Source organism: Natrix helvetica (genome assembly GCF_964273705.1).
Source record: "Natrix helvetica genome assembly, chromosome: Z".
In the NCBI taxonomy this organism is placed as follows: Eukaryota; Metazoa; Chordata; class Lepidosauria; order Squamata; family Natricidae; genus Natrix; species Natrix helvetica.
This window is the reverse complement of record NC_138554.1, coordinates 49,907,382-49,928,674: the sequence shown is the minus strand read 5'-3', so window position 1 is coordinate 49,928,674 and position 21,293 is coordinate 49,907,382. Positions and strand designations below refer to the sequence as shown.

At 35.9% G+C, this 21,293-nt stretch overlaps 2 protein-coding genes across 9 annotated transcripts in view; one reads left to right on the top strand and one right to left on the bottom strand.

The window, feature by feature from the left end:
- LOC309381297 (transcription factor CP2-like protein 1) overlaps positions 1–11,009 on the top strand; it is a 32,434-nt gene extending 21,425 nt beyond the window's left edge. Inside the window, exon 15 of the mRNA XM_081932138.1 lies at positions 472–11,009. Within this exon, the coding sequence (XP_081788264.1) occupies positions 472–509 (38 nt within the window). The 3' untranslated portion in view covers positions 510–11,009. The remainder of the gene's footprint in view (positions 1–471) is intronic.
- Positions 10,865–21,293, bottom strand: part of FBXL20 (F-box and leucine rich repeat protein 20) — a 56,093-nt gene continuing 45,664 nt past the window's right edge. For all 8 annotated transcript variants that reach the window (XM_081932130.1, XM_081932134.1, XM_081932132.1 and 5 more), the window contains 5 exons: positions 15,898–15,958; positions 14,608–14,652; positions 13,201–13,257; positions 12,187–12,399; positions 10,865–11,728 (listed from right to left, as the gene is read on the bottom strand). In XM_081932130.1, the coding sequence (XP_081788256.1) occupies positions 11,621–11,728; positions 12,187–12,399; positions 13,201–13,257; positions 14,608–14,652; positions 15,898–15,958 (484 nt within the window). In that variant the 3' untranslated portion in view covers positions 10,865–11,620. The remainder of the gene's footprint in view (positions 11,729–12,186; positions 12,400–13,200; positions 13,258–14,607; positions 14,653–15,897; positions 15,959–21,293) is intronic.

Here is a 21,293-nt window from a genome sequence, read left to right as displayed (position 1 = left end):
TGGCACTTCACATTCTTGGGGCTCTATAATTTTCCCCACTTCCCTCTCCCACAATAAGGAACAGGATTCAAGCAGTGACCAGACACAAACCTTGATTTACTGCTGAATTTTCTATTCTTACTGCTTTGCAATATGTCACTACATAAAATAAGGCATTTATTCAAGTCAGCAGGAGAATATTGCACATAAAATAGTAGGCAGCAGAGTCCTGAAAAATATTATACTATCGAGTGTACAAGGCAAAGCAAATTCATTTAATATTGCAGCATAAATATTCCTTTAGAGGTTTTTGAAGACTACACAAAATCTCCCTTTGGATCAATCACCTTGATTTTTTCCATAATAAGCTATAAAAGCAGACCCTATGCTTACCCAGTACTGGCCCATCTTAAGAAAGGATGAAAATTCCGTTTTTAGGAACTACTACTTAAAAAGTGACTTGGTTTTGTCTTGTCTTATCTGTTACTACAGTACAGAATGCAGAAGGCTACCATTTAGTTCTAAAATAGACTAGGACCTTCTTGACGGTGTGCTGCTGGCCTGCAAGAAGATGTGGAGCGGAAAAGTGAGAAAGCAGGCGCAATAAGAATATTAATAGTAATACCCCATAAGTTGTCTCTACACCAAAGAACTCAAGGCTGACATCATCTGATATGGATTTTAGCAACAGGAATCTGTAGTGCAATAAACCACTGGGATTTTTTCTGTATTTTTTGCAAAAAGAAAGTGGCAACCATGTCACCTCACTTACATAGACTCCAAAGAATCATGTATATTATCAACTGATTATCTAATATGTTGCAAACAAAATAACTATTAGCATAATTATCAGTTTCTAATGATATTATTTGCGCAAGTCCACATTTTCTGTTAGGAGAAAGATGTTCTCAGACTTACATTTGTTGTACTGATGAAATCTGATAAAGTGCTTTTAAGCGAATGAACATATGGGTACTTGATCCTTTACAAAGGCAATAATTCTCCCTTGCAAGATGGGGCGATCACAGACTGATTTTGCTGCAAGGGAAAGCAAGCTTCAGTCAAGAGTATTTCTGTGTGGGAAATGCTCATCCTCTAGTCGATTTATTTGCAATTATGCAATTCTGTTTGCCAACAGAAAAAAAAACCACCATGGTTTTTGGTTGGGCCCTTTCCACAACTAATGGTTGCAGCATCTGTGATGAAGGTGAACAGCCATGGTCACTGAACAGATGGTGCATCAGTCAATTACCTGGAATTGTGGAGAATGCTGCAGAGCCATCTACTTTTGCCAATTTCTTTGTCTATAAGAATGCCCAAGCAGCAGAGCTTTGCTTTTCAAGTGCTCATTAATGGTTAACTCAGTGTGACAATGTCAGAAAATGTTAGGTTGTAAAGGAAATCTCTTTAGTATTTGCTCTTCATCCGTCCCTCAACCAGAAGGCAGATTGTCTGTGCACTCCTTTGTGTTACAATGTTATCAGTGCAGCTTTCTTTGATTTTGACATTGGATAGTTTCAGTGGGAGAAGTGCCAACTGTTTTTGTCTGCTTTTATTGGAAAATACAATTATTGATTATTCTTGGTAGAGAAATCCAAAGAGTTAAGCTAAGGTCATACAAGAGACTATGTAACAATCTTCCATAAATATCAAATTATTCTATATTCTAACCACCAGGGCAGGTACTTCTTCAAATATTTGATGACTTGTTTTTACATTTATAAAATACAGATTATGGGACAGCTTTTATTAGCATTTTAATTTAAAAAGCCAAATATTGAAATGGATGATTGAATGATCCTCAAATAGTTTAGATTGCACTCATTCATTTGCTTATCTACAAATAATCACTAGTGATCTAAACAGTCCTGACTTTTGAGTAAATATACACAGAATCTTGCTATTAAATAATCTACCAAAAAAGAAGTGCTTGTAAACTATTAGCCTTTAAGTCTTTTCATAAGAAACATTTTTGGATTCATATGGCTTAAACCATGACTTCACTTAGTATTAACTGCAATCTTTTTTTTAAAAAAATCTATTTTTATTTGGATATTGCTGTTATTTGTCTAAGCCTTTTTAAACATGACTGTATCTTACTGCCATCTGTTACCAGCTGGGTGGGGGTTTTTTTGTAATGATTTCTAAATCCTGCACAGTAGGAAAGCAGCAGCATAATTATAAAGTAATCAAGAGTGTCTATTTTTATACCAGATAAACATAATGTATTAATGCAAACACATATGAAGTGCTAAATCAATAGCACAAAGCACGCCTATCCCTTTGAATAGTGATCCAGTGTGTGATGTACAACTTCTGTGATGTTTAAAAAACTCTTGCCTTTCCTATGCAAAGAAAATCCCATTTTAACTTGAACATTCAGAAACTCAACAGCCTTAATATTTTAAACAATTCCCAGATATTGATGAAAGCTTTAGCCTACATTACAATTTATCAACTCAAAGCTTTCTTCATATACCATACTCCTAAAGTCTCTATTTTGTTGTACAGGATATGAGGAAAACACACTTGTTTCAGGTAGGTACTGATTAGTAAATTTACTGTTGCTGACAAATCTTGCTAGCAATATTGTACAATACAGTAAATCAAGGTCTGCCCTTTGTAAAGTGGGGGGGGGGATCTAAAATTACTCCAGTGGTATTATTTGGAACATGTAAAGTTATTACCTTTTAATTAAGGTATGTCGATTTTCCATCTTCATTCACTGACTATTTTTAAGTCTGTTCCTTTTATGTTGTAGTAAGATGGATTTGTTATGGAAGCCATTTGATGTGCCACAGACCTAGTGTTAATTTCCATAAAGAGTTAATACTTATAATACAGTATACCATTGATTTTAGAATCCCAGTTTGGAGCACAAGAATTTCTTGTCAATTAGCTGTGCACCCAAACCTAAATTAATTCTGGAAGACAATTTGAAGAACAAATTACTCAATCTGTTCCTCCAAATCTCTTCTTGGAAAGCGTTTTTTTCTCATGGTGAAACTAGATTTTTTTTTGCAACAAAAAAATCTTGATCCTACACTATGAACTTGATCAAGGTTATATTATAAAATAAAAAGAAACTAATTGATCCATGTGCATATTTTGGTTGTAGTAAATTGGCATTACATCTGCAACAGTTTTCTGGAGCAGTGAATACACAGATTTCATGTTTTTTAAATATACAGATTTCTCTATAGCCTATACTTAGGGGACTAAATGACAAAATTTCAATGTGTATGTCTAATATATTTGTTAAAGAGGAGAATTATGCTCCATATATTCAAAGTAGCATTTTCACACTAAGCAAAATATCAATAGTTGTATAAATGCAATCTTAAAATTTAAAAACAGATACTCTATAGTTCCAGAGTGAAATGTTCAATAAAACTTTTATTTAATTAAAAATTGCTTATGTGAGTGCTTTGACACTGGTTTCCTAAAGGAATTCACTGAATTGCATTATATTATGTTAGGATTCTAAATATATTTTGTATATAAACTTCAAATACCCAATCCTTGGACAATCCCCAGGGACTTATGCGTGGGTTCTTTTTGCAGATTTCAGTAATTTTTATTCCAGTAATTCTTCTTTCCAAACTGATTCAGCTAATTGTGCCTGTCCATACTTGTAGGTAGATTATAAGGTTTCTGACAGATCAAAAGCAATAGGTGAAGGTTGGGGAAATCACATCAAATACCCAAACAATTAGCATACCCTCCCCCCAGCCCAGGCCATGTGATCTCGCCATTTATTATTATTCTCTTTATATACCAACAACTGCACCTCTAAATAGCCTTCTGTTAAAATATGTAGGTTTGAAGATGATACAAGTCATTAGTCTCATTCGAGATGATGAGTCTATTCAATGGGAGGTTGAACAAATGACCCTATTTTGCAGCTTCAACAATCTGGAGCTTACAATGCTTAAAACTAGAGATAAGAGTGGATTTTAGGAGGGGCACTCCTACTCTATCACCTCTTAATATATCAGACAACACAGTATCAACAGTAAAGTCCTTCAAGTTTTTGGGTTCTATAATTTCCCAGGATTTGAAATAAACATTAAAACCATCATTAAAAATGCAACAAAGAATGTTCTTCCTGTGTCAACTCAGAAAGTTCAGACCACCCAAGGAGTTGGTAATATGGTTTTACAGAGGAATTACTGAATGTGTCATTTGTACCTCTGTAACTGTCTGATTTGGCATAGCAACCAAGCCTGCCTCCCTTTGAGGACCTGTATATTGCTTTCCACAGTTGTCTTATTTCTATTATCCATGTAGTATGACACAATATTACATTTATCCTTCTGATATGTTGCATTACCTTCTCTATTGGTATCATGATTATCCTTTGTTATTATCATTATTACTTTCTTCTCTTGCATGTACACTGGGAGCTTATATACTGGATACAAATTCCTTGTATTTCTAATCACACTTGGTCAATATTCTATTCCGTTCTGTTCTATTCTATTAGTAGTCACCACCACTACCTGACAAATAGAGAAGTCATGAGTTGCAGTTCACCAAATGTGCTCCAATTGGAAAAAATAATCATTTGTCTTCTAATTTGGTACTAGGTTAAATCTAAAAAAATAAATTCTCTCTTCCAAATCTATGGTTTTATTTCTGCCTTCCAAGAACAAATATAAGTCATGTGAACAGATCATACTTAAAAGTAGTAAAATTTTGTCTATGGACTTTTCTCCTGAAAATGCACCATTTTAAGATGCCATTTTCAAATAAAACTAAATAAAATAACTTTTTTAAAAAGTATTTTTTCTATCTTCAGGAATAACTGCTTTAGAATTGTGAAATATCATTGTGTTAGTATACCTTGAGCATTAAACTTATTGACTCAGTCGAGCTGGAGGTTCTTCAGATCACTCATTGAAGATATATTGTCATTCCCAGCACATTTACTATGTTTATAAGGCAAATGGATTATGTGTAATTCAGCTGACGTGTAATTATTTTCCACAATATGTAACACAGCATGTCTCAAGTTGTATGCAATTTATGCTGAGGCATTAGTTATTACTGTTTAGGTACAGGCATATCCAACGGCAATAATATTTTGACATCTCAGGTTCTTGTGGTTTCTAATTAAATAAAAATTAATGAACGATAATAATAATAATAATAATAATGGCCTTCTAACTAGTTTTTTCAATAGTCAGCATTCTAGAGTGGGAAATCTCCCCCACCATTGCTCATGTCTGAGGCAGGACAAAAGATTCAGATGGTATTTCTTTGGGGTGGGGGGGAAGAGATACCATCCCCCCTTTCAGAATTTATTATGGGAGAGCTCAGTTGATTTGTAAAATTGGCTAAACCTGATTGGAAACTCTTTTGCGATTTTGGTTTTTGGTTAGTAAGTGGGTGGGCTTAACTTTAATGTAAATGTGATATATTGTATATGTTTTTCTATTACAGAGCAGGGTGACTTTGTGGATGGGATCTTATAGATGAATGCCCTAGACCCAAGTGCTAAGAGACTTTGATTGAGGCATGTAAATTAAGCTTATTTTACAAAATAGGACACTAGAAAAGTATGTATCACATACAGTATATCTTTGGAGGCATGATATACTGTATGTGAGTATATCATGTAAGTCACCTCACAGAAAGATAGCAGCAAACAAATTTAATAAATAAAATATGGGTAAGGTGGCGATGCTTCTAACGGAGTGTGCATACTTGGGGTTTTCTAAGCTATTTTGGTATAGGAAACAACCAATGAAGCTCTGCAACCCAAATGGGTCGAAGGAGATTAGAAGATTAAAGTTCTGAATTCCTCTGTTCTGGTCAAATACAATTTAACAGACCTCTGACATCTAAGTTTTTGCCAAATACCCTCTAATTACACATTTGGGTCGAGATAGGAAAGGAGAATAAATTCCTGAATCTGGGGGAAGGCTAAATTCATCTTGGTTACAAAGGTTGGATACTAGTAATGGGGTAAAGCTGCATTATATAGAATGCATTAAGAGATTAGTGGGAATGTAAAGGCATAAATAACATAATTTTTGCTCTAATTAATACATTTGCTGTCTTTACTCCTTGGCTTGGGATGTCTGAGATTAATTTCTCAATTTTGTAGATCATACATGTTTTTAGGTCAGTTGTCAACCTCCTTAAGATTAAGAATTAAGCTATATTTTCAGAATGTGTCTTTCAGTTGAGCTAATCTACCATTGTGTTATGGTTGGACACGTTCACTTATGGCAATTGTCTTTCTGTGGGTGGGGATTGGTTCATTCCAGGAAGATCAACCCTCTTTGGTGTCGAGAATGGCACTGAAGTGCTATGCACCTGATGCTAGTGGGTTCTTTTTAAATTATACTTTTCTAAAACCAGATCTTTCAGAGTCTGCAAACATTTTCCTGTTCAATCTAGGGTGACTGAACCAGTATATCCTATAGGCAGGAGCACTTGGGGATATGAGATTGGCTATACTGATTACCATCAATACTTCAAAAGCTGTTGAATGAAAGACAGTGGGTGCCTGGGGAATGTCTAAATAAAAGTCGTCTTTCTTGAGACATTCTATATAGGCAGGAGCACTTGGGGATATGAGATTGGCTATACTGATTACCATCAATACCTCAAAAGCTGTTGAATGGAAGATAGTGGGTGCCTGGGGAATGTCTAAATAAAAGTCTCGTCTTTCTTGAGACATTCTATATTGGATGTTTCTAACCCAAATCCTCAATATTTGATGTGGCAATTTATGCATTATACATTCAAGATTGATGTATAATTCATTTTTTTCAAGAATAATAAAGAATGTGAAATACTGTATCTTCAATTATTTTGATTTTCTGTATTGAGACAAGAACCTGAATGAGATGTTTGACATTTTGTCTTATGAGACTTGTGAGATATCATATAGTAACTTAGTGTATATGCAGTGAAGTCTACCATGACTTTTGTGAAATTGTCTTTAAATTATATGTGGATTCATTATATGGGTAAATTCCATTAGCCTTCCACCTACACCAGGGGTGTCAAACTCAGGGCCCGGATCCGGCCCGACACGACAGATGTCAAGATGGCCACACCCACCCTGGCCATGCCCACCCTGCCTCCCGAGGTCAAAGACAACCCTGACAATGAAAGAGTTTGACACCCTTGACCTACACAGTTTTTGCCACTCCTCACGATCCTGATGGTTTCCCCAATCAATCCTAAATGAGTTTGTTACATGTTTCAGGCAAGGACACAAAGCAAGCATGTGAGCTGCGAAGAAAATATCCACTATTTGTACGTACATAGGAATTTTTAAATTGGAAGATCCTGATTCCTTGTGTTGGGGTTTTACATAATTTATTAATCTGGGATAAATTTGCATGTGTAAATTCTGAGACTGGCTGTTGGCGGCCCATAGACTGTTTCCTTCCTTCCTTTCTGTTCTTTAATGGAATTATCTAAATAACTTCCATTCAGCTCTTTTTCATCTGATGGCAGCCTGGACATTGGCATCTGCAGTAAGTAAACACCTATCAGGAATATAATATGGGGATTGCTGCAGAACCTCTCCTCGCACCTTGAGTTGATTCAATTGGGAAGACTCTAGGACATTTCCTAGCCTTTTCACCTCTTATAATACAGACCAGATATCAAGATCATCTCGATTTACCTTCACTGGTGAATTCTGGAAATAAATGCTGAGAGATTGGATGCAGTGGTTCCTCTAAAACAGATGAGAAGAAACAATACCTAACCTTTTTCCCCCTCCACTGCCCAGGCTGACTACCCAGAGATGGCAACAGGTTATATATCAGCTATGCTGTTCACATGGCTTGTGGCTAGTAATTCAGCACTTATGGTGTTGACTAATGTCTCTTGAAGAAACTGTGGAAATGAAGTGAAGCAAGTGAATTAGCATGCAAACACAGACTGGTTTTATGGCCCAGATCCAACTTTGGAGGAATTCTGACATACCTTCAAACATTAAGAGTTCCTGCTATATGCTTTGTGGATATATTGGTCTGGAAGAGGATAAAAATTAGGGGAAGGAGCTGTCTTGGGAAGAAAGTGTCTAAAAACCAAGGTTGTCCTGGACAGAGCTGATGGGCATAAATGCTCTTTGGAAAATAGAGCCGGAACTAGGGATGTGCTTTTAGAAACATTATTACTATTTTCTCACCCTGTCTTGAGAAAGGGAGATATCGTACTATAGAATGCCTTGACTCCATTTCATAAAAAATATTTTAACACATCAATTTAGAATCATGAAACTGTTAAAGTGTCTATCTTCACTCTGATCTTTTTTTGTGCAGCAATTTAGTCATATCTTCATCTAACCCAGCTCCTAATAACCTACATTGTCATAGCTAGCAAACACAAACTGAATTTGGACAACCCATAGAGTTTTAGAAAATGGGAAATTTTCATCACATAATACACTCAGATCAAACCTCACATTTGTCAAAGGCAAGGTTTTTTCTAACATTAATAATTAGTACTAAGATTCATCTGCTCTTTGAAGCCACATCCAGGTAAATAATATCCTTATCTTCTGGGTTTTAACTCCAGAAAATGCAGTCCATTATTGGCAATCACGGCAAATCTTTATTGTCATGAATGCAAGTAAAATCCATGTTATAATGCTGGATTTTAAAAATCCACAGAAAAAAAACTTAGAAATTAACCTATCAATTTGCCCAAAGTTTTTCCTTCAATCCCAGATTTGCCACAAATAGAGCTATTTCTATCTTACCCTGAACAAGTAGCCCTATATTACTGTTAGATAGAATGGAACATTTAAGAGAACCATTTAAACTGAAAACACACAATATGTAATGCAGCAAATGTTTTCATTCATCTCAGGGGGGCTTTGCACATGAACAACACCTGACATTTAACCCCACATGTTCATTTATAGACAAAAAATCCAAAACACTCTGGGGTTATCCTCAAAGCTTTGCTAACCATTGACAAGATGATAACACATACAAGTTTCTAATTTGCTCTGGATAATAATCACCGCCATGGAGCTTGGGATTAAAAAAGAGGGAATTTGCACTGTAATAGTGGATCAATAATATACATTGGAGTTGATAATTGCTTATAATATTTCTCTACTGGAGCCAGGTGATTGTTTCATAACTTATAAATTAGAAGAGATTGTATGGAAGAGAGAAATGATATTTAAAAAAACGTACTTTTAAAAGTATTTCGGAACAGTCTAAATTGTTTTAAAGCCCTTTTAAAAACTATATATTGGTGAGTTGAGAACATTCATTGTAAATGTTTGTGTAAGAAAGCAAGAATCTGTGCAAAAGAAATTGTGAATATTGAGATCACAGCACAAATTTAAATATTTCATATGGAGCAAATGGAAAACGTATTTTCTGATCTCAAAATAAATGTGCTGCTGATTAAGAAAAATGAAAGAACATGTCACAAAACAATTTAATAAAACAGTGGAATTCTACCCCATCTTAGTCTTTCTAGTATAATTAAGGTATAATTAAGAAAGTTTATTTTAACATCTCTAAGCTTGGCAAGAGAAAAATAAGTTAATGTAAACTGTGGAAAGTTGCTTGGATAGGACTCTGCAATCTGTACTGCACTTTTGGTTGCAGAAGTGGGTGTGGATCCCTTTAAAATCTGTAACTTTCATGATGTAGGGAATACTTAATGTCTCCTGCCTTGCTTGTCTGTCTGCCTCCCTGATCTTGTTTTCAACTGAACATTCTGAAATATTGCCATTTTTATGGCAAGTTTACGTTTCCTGTATCAACGGTATGTATTGAGATGATACTTTAATCACCATGATTGTTTGAAAGAACAATTTTGAAATCTGAAGACTGAGATGAGTGTGATTATAATGGAAGTTTGCAATCCAAACAACCAAAGAGCCTCATTGGGAAAGGTCTAAATTCTAGGTTACATTTTGCAGCTAACTGTCATGCGAGAGAAAAAAAACCTGTAATGTAAGCCATACTGTGTCAAATATTGGCACAGAAGGGAAAAAACCAACACATCCAGTAGTATGAATGGCAAAAGCAAATGATATTCACTAACAAGAAGTATTCATAAAAGCAGGATACTGGATATCAGGGAAAGTGTTTGGTGACCTTTGGCATGTGTTTTGGGGCTCAATTTGCACTATTTGTGAAGAGAACGTTGGAATGTTGCTGTATCATCCCCACAGCCCTTTTAAACTATGTCTGATACCAAAAATGGCTTCCGAAAAAGCACCTAAGATGATTCCACTGTTTTTTTAAACAGCAGCTTTGAGCAAATCAAACCAAGTTCAGTAAATATAATCCTGCAGTATTGAACTGGATGGACTTGAATTTTCCCATCATGAATTCTACTTACTTCTAAATAAAATGCAAACATCTGATGTAGTTTTCATAAATGTCCAGGTATCTGAAAAGGAATTTTCCAAGTTCATCTAATAATGGAAAAGGTCATTTGTCACTGAAATTAGAATAATTTGTTTGTATACCATTTCTAATTTATGAGGCACCCATTTCTTTGGAAGTAATACATTATAATAGACAGAACTTCTCTCTTCTCCCAATAGCATCACTTGTTTTTTAAAAAAAAGTAGATTAATCTTTACAAAAGGGTTTTGCTTTTATAACTTCAACCCATTTCACAGCTGTGTTTTCAAAGCTTTATCCTCTAGTGATATAAAGATGCCTTTTGAAAAGAAATATTAACTTGGCATGTGTATTATATGTTCAGTCATTTCATACAGTTTCAGAATTAAACATCTAGTTTATATATAAAAAAAGAAGATACTGAGGAGATTGGGGGGGAAAGATATCAGGCCTGACATTACAGATTTCTAGCTTTATCATCACAACAATCTAGGAAGCCTCTGAGCCAAATATTATAAAAGAAGAGAAACTGCTGAACCTCCAAGATGAGCATGCTCAGTGTATGTGCCGGCACAGAAAACAAGGTAGTACAGAAGCGCAGGAATCTACATCTCACAATGGCTGCTGTTTTAACATTCCTTAACACACATATGATTTTCTTTTTAAATAAAAAATATACCCAAGGGCATTGTGTTTTCTTTTTGCTTTGTACATTTTCCTCCCACCTGAACAGTATCTTCAAGGTTCAGTGCTCATATTTGTTCCTCCTCAGTTATAAACCTCTCCTTCAATCCCAACATCATTTTTTTTGCTGCTTTCAGTGTCAAAAGAACAACTTTTCCCTCTCTTGGAAGCAACAGTTCTTCTGATGTGTGAAGTGATTCAACCAACAACTCTTTTCTCCCACCCGCCACCCCATGATTTCTTCTGAGCAGACTCTGTAGGAATGGTTTACAATTATAGCAATCCACCCACGGGGCGATGGGGTGGGGGGAGAGGAGAAAGTTCCCATAGATTTAGGTCCTCAGTTTCAGAGACCTTCAGTCTATTGGAATAAGTAAGTATGTATATACTAGTTTGTGTGTTTGTGTGTGTTTGTGTGTATTTTTACATAGGGTAAAAAAGGGGAACAATGTTTTGCACCAGCTTCCCCTGCTTTGTTTTCCAAAGGCCCTGGTGAAGGAGCACTGGCATCATTTTGTTGGCAGAGATACTGGTGTCCACTGTAACTTCTAGAAGGGTAATTTAAATACTCAGTTTGTTTTTCACAAGGTAGACTGGCTCTCACGTCATAGGATGATGCAACATCTGCAGAAACGCTGTCTGCTGCCCCCCACAGATGGTGGTGGAGTTACAGGTGCAAAGTAGGCGTGGACTTTTATATTGGGTAAGTGGGTCTGAAAAAACAAACACAATTTTTCCAATTTAGAAAAATTTAAAAATACCAAAAACATGAACAATGACTGATTGACTGACCCCCAATTTCCAGTGCATTCTGTGGTTGAATGGAGGCTTGAATCTATAACTTCCCAGTTCAAACTGAATACTAAGTCTAATATGCTGATATTATGCCATATATCCCCTTACTTTCAGTTTGAAGAATATGCTCTAAGTCAGGGGTGTCCAAACTTGGGAACTTTAAGACTTGTGGACTTCAACTCCCAGAATTCCCCAGCCAGCATGGCTGGCTGGGGGATTCTGGGAGTTGAAGTCCACAAGTCTTAAAGTTCCCAAGTTTGGACACCCCTGTTCTAAGTAGTTGCAGCTATTATTAGGATGAGAAAAGAATTATACGAGTACAGGAGCTAGAACTATCTGAACATCAATCTATTAAACAATGTAAATGTATTCTTACCCTGAGTCTCTTAATTCCAGCTCGGGTAATCTGTTGGCAATCATACAGTTCTATCCTTTCCAGGCTGTGGCAGCTCTTGAGGTGTTCCAAAGAGGCATCTGTGATCAAGGGGCAGTTATCCAGCTCAATCACCTCCAAGCGATCATGGGCACAGGCACCATTGCCTAAATGGCGAATACCATCATCGGTGATCAGTTCACAGTGTGATAAACTCTGCCAATAAAAGGGAAAAAAAGCAACAGATGACAATCAAAGCTCGGCTATGCAGAATTTTTTCTAATTTACCAGGCCCATTCCTCAATTACCCTCTACAATCTGTTCTGCTGAAATCTTGCACAATATTTTAAATCCTTCAGATGAAAATACATAGACTACATGGATCCTCTTTTCTTCAATAAAACCCCAATTCCATATATATTTTGGATAGCATGCAAATTCCTCTGCATTTTTTTATTTTAATCATTGGTAAGCGATCTTAATAATCTCCAAAGTGATTGTGGAAGGCTTACAAAAATTAAAACCATCACTACTACAGTTTAATAAAACCAAATGCTTGATTTCATACACAATCTAATTCATAAATATATCGTATCTACATTAACCAGCAGCACAAGACTCAGACACCTGGGGGAACAGCTAGGTCTATAACACTTTACTAATCTCCAGAAGGATGTTTTGTAGGGTGCATGTTGTTTTCCCTTTTCTCCTCTTCAGATTTCTGCAGTGCCTAGTTTTTCCCCCAAGTCATGGCATACTTGGCCCTTTTATAATATATAAAAGCTTCTTACTTTGACATTTAACAGGGCTGCAGTTCTGTTCAGAGCATTTAGGGAATATCAAATTTTATCTGGTTGTATGTTCAGCTATATATCTCAGTCTCTTAAAGGTGCATTTCAACTAAGATATATAATAAAATATTCTCTTGGCCCTTCTGACTCATATTCTAAAATTCTATAGTGTAGATGAAAAAAATGGGTTGGGTAAAATTTTAGCCTGCAAGAAAATGTAACTCACCAAAACTTGAAGCAAAGGACAGTGAATGGAAAGCTGGATTAATGTGCTGTCTGTTATCTGGAAGAAATCAAAGACACATTTGAAACTAAAACTGTATATTGGATTGGCAAGAAGTTTCATATGCACCATTTCACTTATTTTGTGTTAGGGTTCTTTCAGGAACAACATAAAGATTGAAGAGGAAAGTTGCTAGAAGAGGTACTTATTCTTCTCTGGTCATTTCCACAATGAGAATTTTGGGTGGGGCCAAAAGCCAAAATGTGAATTTCTTAACATAGAAAGTACTGTATTTCTAAACCAGTATTACTGCTAAGGTATCCATAAATTATGTAAAATTTGTCTTTCTAATTCAGATTACATTCAATAGGATTTAAAATTTGGTCTCTTTATATTTAATAACTAAGAACAACATTAATCTGAAGAAGACCTATAAACTCACTTAATCACAAATTATATCTGACAATTACAGAGGGATCTGATTAAAAATAAAAAAGCACCAAACCATGCAGAATTGAAATCAATTCTTTAAAAACTTTTTCCTCCACTTTGTTCTACTTATTCCCAAGCGGATACTAAGGATACCAGTTGTTTCTTTCCCATCGTGTAATCTAATGCTTTTCCTATTTATTATGTCCATGAATCTTCATAATATAATTGAATGCAACTAAACAGATTAATCTCTGTGATATATTTTCAACTCTCTGGTAATGTGTAATTAAGAAGAGAAGTGATATCAGAAAACTGCATAGACATTCTTCCTTTTTTGCTTAAAGCAGCCAATGAAGCAAAGTGAAGAAGCTTTCTGGCTAATGTACTGCACACTTTGAAAGATGTTTATTGGGTCAAAAAGAGAAAGTGGATCAGGTGCTTCTCATTAGAGCAAGCGTATCCAACCAGAAGCCCTAGGGCTGTATGGGGCCCTGGACAGCTAATAACGCAGTCCTGCAGGACTGTAAACTTCTAACGTTATGTGCATTTTTATACATTAGCTATATTATATATTTTATATGCGGCCCAAGACAATTTCTCTTCACTCAATGCAGCCCAGACAAGCCAAAAGATGGATATGATACACCTGTACTTGTTCCAATTCTGAATTTCCTTATAAAGTCAATAAATGTGATTCAGAGACTTATTTCAACCTTGTGGCATTATAACCATGAATATGTTTTCTTAGGTATAATAAAGGCCTATGAAAATAACCCATTATATATATTAGTAATACCGTATGTTCATCATTACAGAGTAGTCTCAGCCAAATATCATTCAAAAATATTTCTTCCTTCAGTGCTTGCTATGATGCTTAAAAGCAAAATCAAGCAGATTCTTGATGAATTGTAATTTATTTGTCATTATATTACTTTTAACTAAATAATCTAGAAAATAGGTTGAAAATAGTACAATTACCTGAACACATTCCTCCAAGTCCATTTTTTCAAGTTCGTGACAATTCTGGAGAATATATATACACATTAAAGATAAATTTGTTTTTAGAAACATGTCCTGGTATTGCACAATGGTTTCATTTGTTACTAACAAATAATTTCAGTGGTAAGCAGTTGGACAACCTTTACTTAAGGATAAAAAAACCCAACTTTGCTAGAGAACTCAATTGCATGTAATGTATTTAAATTATTTTAAATATGGACATACACAGCCCTCACTTTCTGACTTGGCTCTAAAAAAATATCAAAGTTTGCAATCACAACAGATTATATAATTTTATGGAAATGTCTTATTATCAAAGTAATTTTTTCTTATTCCATGAAATGATTTTTATTTTTAGCACTACATGGTATCAAACTAATCAAATGTAGTTCAAATGGATTACATTAATAAGGCACAGTTATCTGTGCATTATGGGCTTAGACTATGCTCTTCACATTATTACATTTCAATTCCTGTGGCACTTTGCACCGGTACTCCTGCTCACAGCAGGAGGCCGCGTGGCTCGTCATGCTGGTGCTATTGCTTATGGCAGGATGTCACATGCCACTGCTGCTTGTGGTGCGCCACGAGTCACACGGTGTCCTGCCATGAATGGTGTCATTGGCATGATGTGCCAAGTGGTATTTGGCTACAAGCAACTGTAGAAGAAGCCAGGCAGTGGCATGACAGGTGTTGGGGCGTTGGAAGGTTGGCTGCAGTTGTCCTAATGTAAGCAGGTAAGACGTCCCCGAGAAATAAGACCTGATACCTCTTTTGGAGGCAAAAAATATATAACATCAAGTGTTATTTTCGGGGACACCCCTGACTTATGAAGTACAGGCATAAACAGCAAACAACAGCATTTACATGTAGTCCTCAACTTATTTTGAGCCCAAAATGTGAAACATTTGTCAAATAAGTTTTGCTCCATTTTACAACCCTTGTTGCCACCATTAAGTGAATTACTACAGTTATTAAGTTAGTAACCCGGCCTTTAAGTGAACCTGCATTCCTATTGACTTTGCTTATCAGATTACAAAAGGTGATCACATGACCTCTGGACACTGCAATTGTCATAAATATGAGTCAGTTGCTAAGCATCTGATTTTTGATTATGTGATCACAGGGGTGTTGCAATGGTTGCAAGTGTGAAAAATGGACATGTCACTATTTTCAGTGCTGTTGTAACTTCAAATAATTACTAAATGAATTGTTGTAAGTCAAGGATTAGCTGTAATGGAAAAGACAACCTTGACATCAAATGCTTACCCGAGCCAGAGTTGTAAAGCCCACATCTGTAAGCTGGGAACAACGAGCTACCTCCAATATCCTACATGGAAAATAAATAGATGTACCAACAAACAGTTTTAGCAATTAAAACCCACTTCTGAAATCTCAGAAAGCCAGTATGAACTAAAGAATACTTTTTAAACCCCTTATTCCAAAATAGGGGAGATGTTGAATTCTTCCTACTCCTATTTCCTGGGACTCTAGATACCAGCAATTCTAGCAAGAAAATAGAATACTAATAGAAGAAAGAAATATGACAGTATAAATCTCAGAAACAACTTGTTTCTTTTTTATGACTTATTTCTAAATTTTAATATTTTTTTACTATGTTTCCCAGCACTGGTACTGAAGATTTTTCAGAAACAAAAATCTCCATTCCTGCTTGCTTGCCTTTCTTAGCTAAAGAAACAACTTTTAGCTGAGTAATTTTGTCATCTATCCCCTCATTTCTCCCATATATATCACTGTCCTGTCTTCATTTAATTCTCAACAATGCTTCATAAACCTGTTTTAGGGTAAATTAATTTTGTTTATTCGCAAACTGATCTAATCAAAATTATCTTAACCAATTTATGGAAGAATCACACTTGTTTCTGAATGATAAACTAGCTTCAGAAAGGGAGGGGGACACAGTTCATAATAGCAAAATGAAACTCTATTCTTTGTAGTGATGCTTTCCCCTTAAAAAAATGGGATATATTCTAAACATATAACATGCTTACATGCTCCTATATTGTCCTGTGTACGAAGAACTGGTTACTTACCTGCAAATGTTGCTCTTCAAATACTCTGTGATTCGACACACATAGTTTGTGTGCCTCCACCTAGCCCCTTCAGAGCCTTCCAGAGCTTACAAATTTGAAAGGAGCCCCATCCTCACATGTACTATATGACTATGCACTGTTCTCACTGAACCCTCTCAATTCCTAAGACTGTTACAAAAGACTTGAAGAAACATTAAGGTCATTTGAGATGAAACAAGGTAACATGGTGCATTGTGTAAATTTGCAGATGACTATTGTAAGAACTATAGTTACAGGTAAGTAAGCAGTGCTTTATTATTATTATTATTTCTCTCATTCACATTTAGGCATATAAAACTTCTTATATGGAACAGAGTCTGAATGACATATGGTTACCAAAGCAAGGAAAGCCTTTCCAAGGATTGCATCTCACTATAAGTTCGAGTCCATTTTTATGTTTTTTTAATATTTTTTTATTATTTTCAAAACAAACACAACACATCACATCCTTCTTTACATACTGCAGAAAGTGTATCAGTTGGTTACAAAAAGGCTTTCGTGCATCTCTTCCAGTCATTCATATTAACTCAAGTATTTTAACTCAGATATTTATACATGTTACCATCATCATACCTCCATTTTCATTTGACTATAATTGTTTAAACGTCCTTCATCATAAAATATACCAAGATTTAATACATAACCACATACTGGCATTTCATTTACTATTTCTAAAATCCTCCAATAACACTGAATCCTTATATCCTATTCTAGCTAAACATCCATAATATTTAATAACAAAGTTTTCCGATCCTCCTTTCCAAATCACTGTTTACAATTTACATCCAGTTTCCTTATGTTGTACCCATACCTGTATATATGTTGTTATCATTATCCCTCCTTTATTTAAATATATCCTGCATCATAACATTTCCCCCCTAATAATCAAGATTTAACTGTATCTCTTACTTCTTTTTTATTAATCTTTATATATAATCCAAAAGGGTTTCTAATATTCCTTTCATTCATCCTACCATTCAATATTCATACCCAGTTATTACTTACCATAACACTACACATTGTATACATTATTATCATTATCAAATATTTATTTAACTATATCTATTGTCACTAAATTTCACTAAGTTTAACTAGTTTTAAATTATACTCTTCCATCTATCAACCTGTATCTTTCCAGTAGCAAAACAGTCTTATATCTTCTGCCATTTGTGGTGTCAGTCCTCTAATAATCTCCTTTAATCAACTTTGTATGGACTCCTCTTAGCAACTCTTTGCTTATAAAATCTCTCATGTAATTTTGATGCCCTTCTTCTGTTTCCTTAATCAGCTTATCTTTGATTATCGGTAGTGTTATCAATGATATTGTTAATAAAATTTCTCTCTTTAAAGCCATAAATTCTTTTGTTTTCTCTTCTTCTGTATCTTGCCATCTGGGGTAGATTTCCCCTCCATTTAATTCCTCTTTCAGTATTCCACTCTTTCCATTTTCAGAGACAAACCATAAATAACAGCAATTTTAATTTCTTTATATTCATTTTCCTCTTCAATTTTTAGGATTTTAACCACCACTTTGTCCAACTTCTTCATCATATTTTACTGTTAGATACTCTAAGTCTTCCAACTTCTTCTCTATCCTCTCATACGTGTTTGATAATTTCTGTATTTCTGAGAATATCTTTTGCAAACTTAAAATTTCTTTCTACTGTTGAAATTGTGCCATTATCTCCAGCTAACAAACCCTGCTGCTCTAGCTTGGAAGGTTTTAACAAGATTAAGCACAGATTCACAATAACGTTTTATTTGCACCTTTCTCTGGTTAAAGATATACTTCAAAGGGACATCTGTATGCTTTTCTTCTTATTGCTCTCCATAAACAAGCAGTGAGACCTTGGAGTGCCACGCCAGGATAATCAGTGAGAAAAGTAAGTGTGTTTCATTTCCAATACACAAACCTCCAGCCCCCGAGTAGCAGTGTTATTGTTGCAATCTTCTTTGTTTCTTTTTGTATCTTTTTTTGTATTTCAAGTTTTAAAAAAAGTCTGATTCTTGAATGAGTTAGAAGAACACTCACAGTAATGAAAGAGAATTTTAGTCCATAGGTTACAAAGAATAATAAAAGAAAAAAAAAATAGAAGAAAACTTAATCGATTCGTTTTAAAAGGCTTGCATAAATTCCATCCATGAAGATAGCATTTAAAAAGTAAGCTTACCCACTGTCCAAAACCATTCCAAATTTAATTCCACCACTTATTTCTTCTGTTCTCCAATTTAAATTATTTTTAAGTTTTTTATAGGCAGTCTCTTTTAAAATGGTAAAAATTCCTCACCAGCTGGAAACACTTTCCCTTTCCGTATCCTTCCGTTTTGGGGCCACCCCGACTTCATCAGCCTAATGGGTGGATTTTTTGTCGCCGGCTTGAAGAACTTCTCTTGGATCGATCAAGGACTTTGCAATGTCCCTGAGATCAGCAAGCCGTATTCTTCCTGTTCACCGTCTCTGCAGGACGGTTTAGGTCCATTTGGGCCACCCAGCGGCAAAAGTATGAGACGGTGATCTCAGAGCATTGAGATCGCACATCGTTTCGTCGTGACATTGGCTCCTCCTCTCGAGTCCATTTTTATGTTGAGTAAAGGTGGAGCCTGAGATTAAGTGGCTGCCCACATAGCTTCAGTAAGATAGTGCTCTAGGGAAATGTTGCTAGTTCTGCAACACTCTTGATAAATACAGACTGCAAGAAGCAAAGCTGGTAACTCGTAACAAGCCTACATGGTTGCTATTATCAATTAGGAGAATACTGTCGGGAAAGTACTTCGCTTTAGATAGGCATTAGAAGGCCAGGAATGAATTGTTTTACATAGTAAAACAGGTATTAGGTTCAGGTAAAAAGTACAAGTGTCATAGGAAGAATGAAGCAGTGTTTCTAGTAGTATTTAGAGTCAGGGGGAAAAAGATGGCAATAAAAATTCCAGTGTTAAGTGAAACTGATTTTGAAACAGAAGAAAAATAACAGAAAAAGAAACATACACTTTTATTCTTGATAATCCAATGTCTCAGCAATAAAAAAAGCTATTTTGAAGGAGATGAGATTAACTGGAAGAGTAATCTTGGGTTCAAAGAATATAACATAGAGAGAAGAAAGCAGGAAAAATGCCAGAGATGCCAGAACTACATTAGGCTTTCCAAGCAGTGCTTTGTAAATAGGCTAGAAAATAAGTATTTTCCCATAAAGAGAAAAAAGGAGGCGATAGCCACAAGATACATTGTCACTCAATAGAGAAGCAAACTTCATTGCTTTAAATGAAGGAAAAAGACTGAAACGTGATGGATCTGATATCATCAGAGACTGAATTGCTGTTTCTCAGCAGAGATTTCCATTTAGTTGTAAACGAAGCCTATTTGTGTAAGCTGTTTGGTGCTGGCGTCTGAGAAAGCCACAGGAAGGGGGTAGGGATGAAGGGAGACTTTCTCCCTTTACTATTTCATCTGTACCTCAACTCTTCCAATTGCCTATCGATTAACACAAAATGTTGGAACAGTTCTTCCCAATTCTCTGGTTTGCCCTGCCTCATGAACATTTTTTTCAGTTCCTCCTTTTCAAACTAGTCAATTAAAGCAAGGTAATTCTATCCCATATCTCTAGTACATAATTGAAAATCTCGTTTGCATTCAAAAAACACTGCAGTTGCTGTTATTCTTGAAATCTCTTTATGAAGTTTGTTGCTGGAGAGGGTCCCTCCCGTATCCTGGACCCACGTCATGAAGGTGATTACCAACATCTTGAATTACATCTGGAAGCACACCGGCAACCAATGCCACCCACAGAGCAGTGGTGTTATATGGGCCATTCTTGGGGCTCCAAAACTGATTGTACTGCTACACTCTGTACCAGCTGTAGCTTCTGAATGCTCTTCAACTGTAGCCCCTTGTACAGCATGTAGCAATTGTCTAATTTACTAGATGATTAGGGCTTGAATGACTGAGTGCAGAGACTCCTGATCCAGGAGAGGCTATAACTGAGGCACAACCTGAAGTTGTGCAAAGCTCTCTTAGCCGCAACTGCAACCTGCTCTTCAAGAAGGAGTTCAGAGAAATACCCAAATTGTGGACTGGATCTGTCTGGGTCACTGCCATGCTATCCAGAACTAAATATGTCAAAATCCTGGTTTTTCAGAGTTCCATACACCCAAAGCTTTCCAGGATTCAGTTAAAGTCCTCTATCCAGGCCCTCACAATCCCCAAGGCCCTATGAGAGAGCAGAAACCGCATCACTTGGGTCACCGGGGATAAAATATAGAATTGAATATCCTCAGCCTGCAGAAAATACTTCAACTCATGGTAATGGATGATCTCACCTAGTGACTTCATGTAAATGTTAAAAAGAGGGAATACTGAGTCCTGCGGCAAGCATGGCTGTGGGCTGTATCATTCACTTCCTATTAACACCAATTTCGATCAGCCTTGAATAAAGAAGTACAACTAATACAATAAAGTGCTGCCCAGCTCCAATCCTGTAGCTGGCCCAAAAGGATACTCACGCTGAAGGTATTGGAGGCCACTGAGAGATCAAAGGGAGAAAAGATGGTATTATCCCATCCTGCTCTTGCCAGATT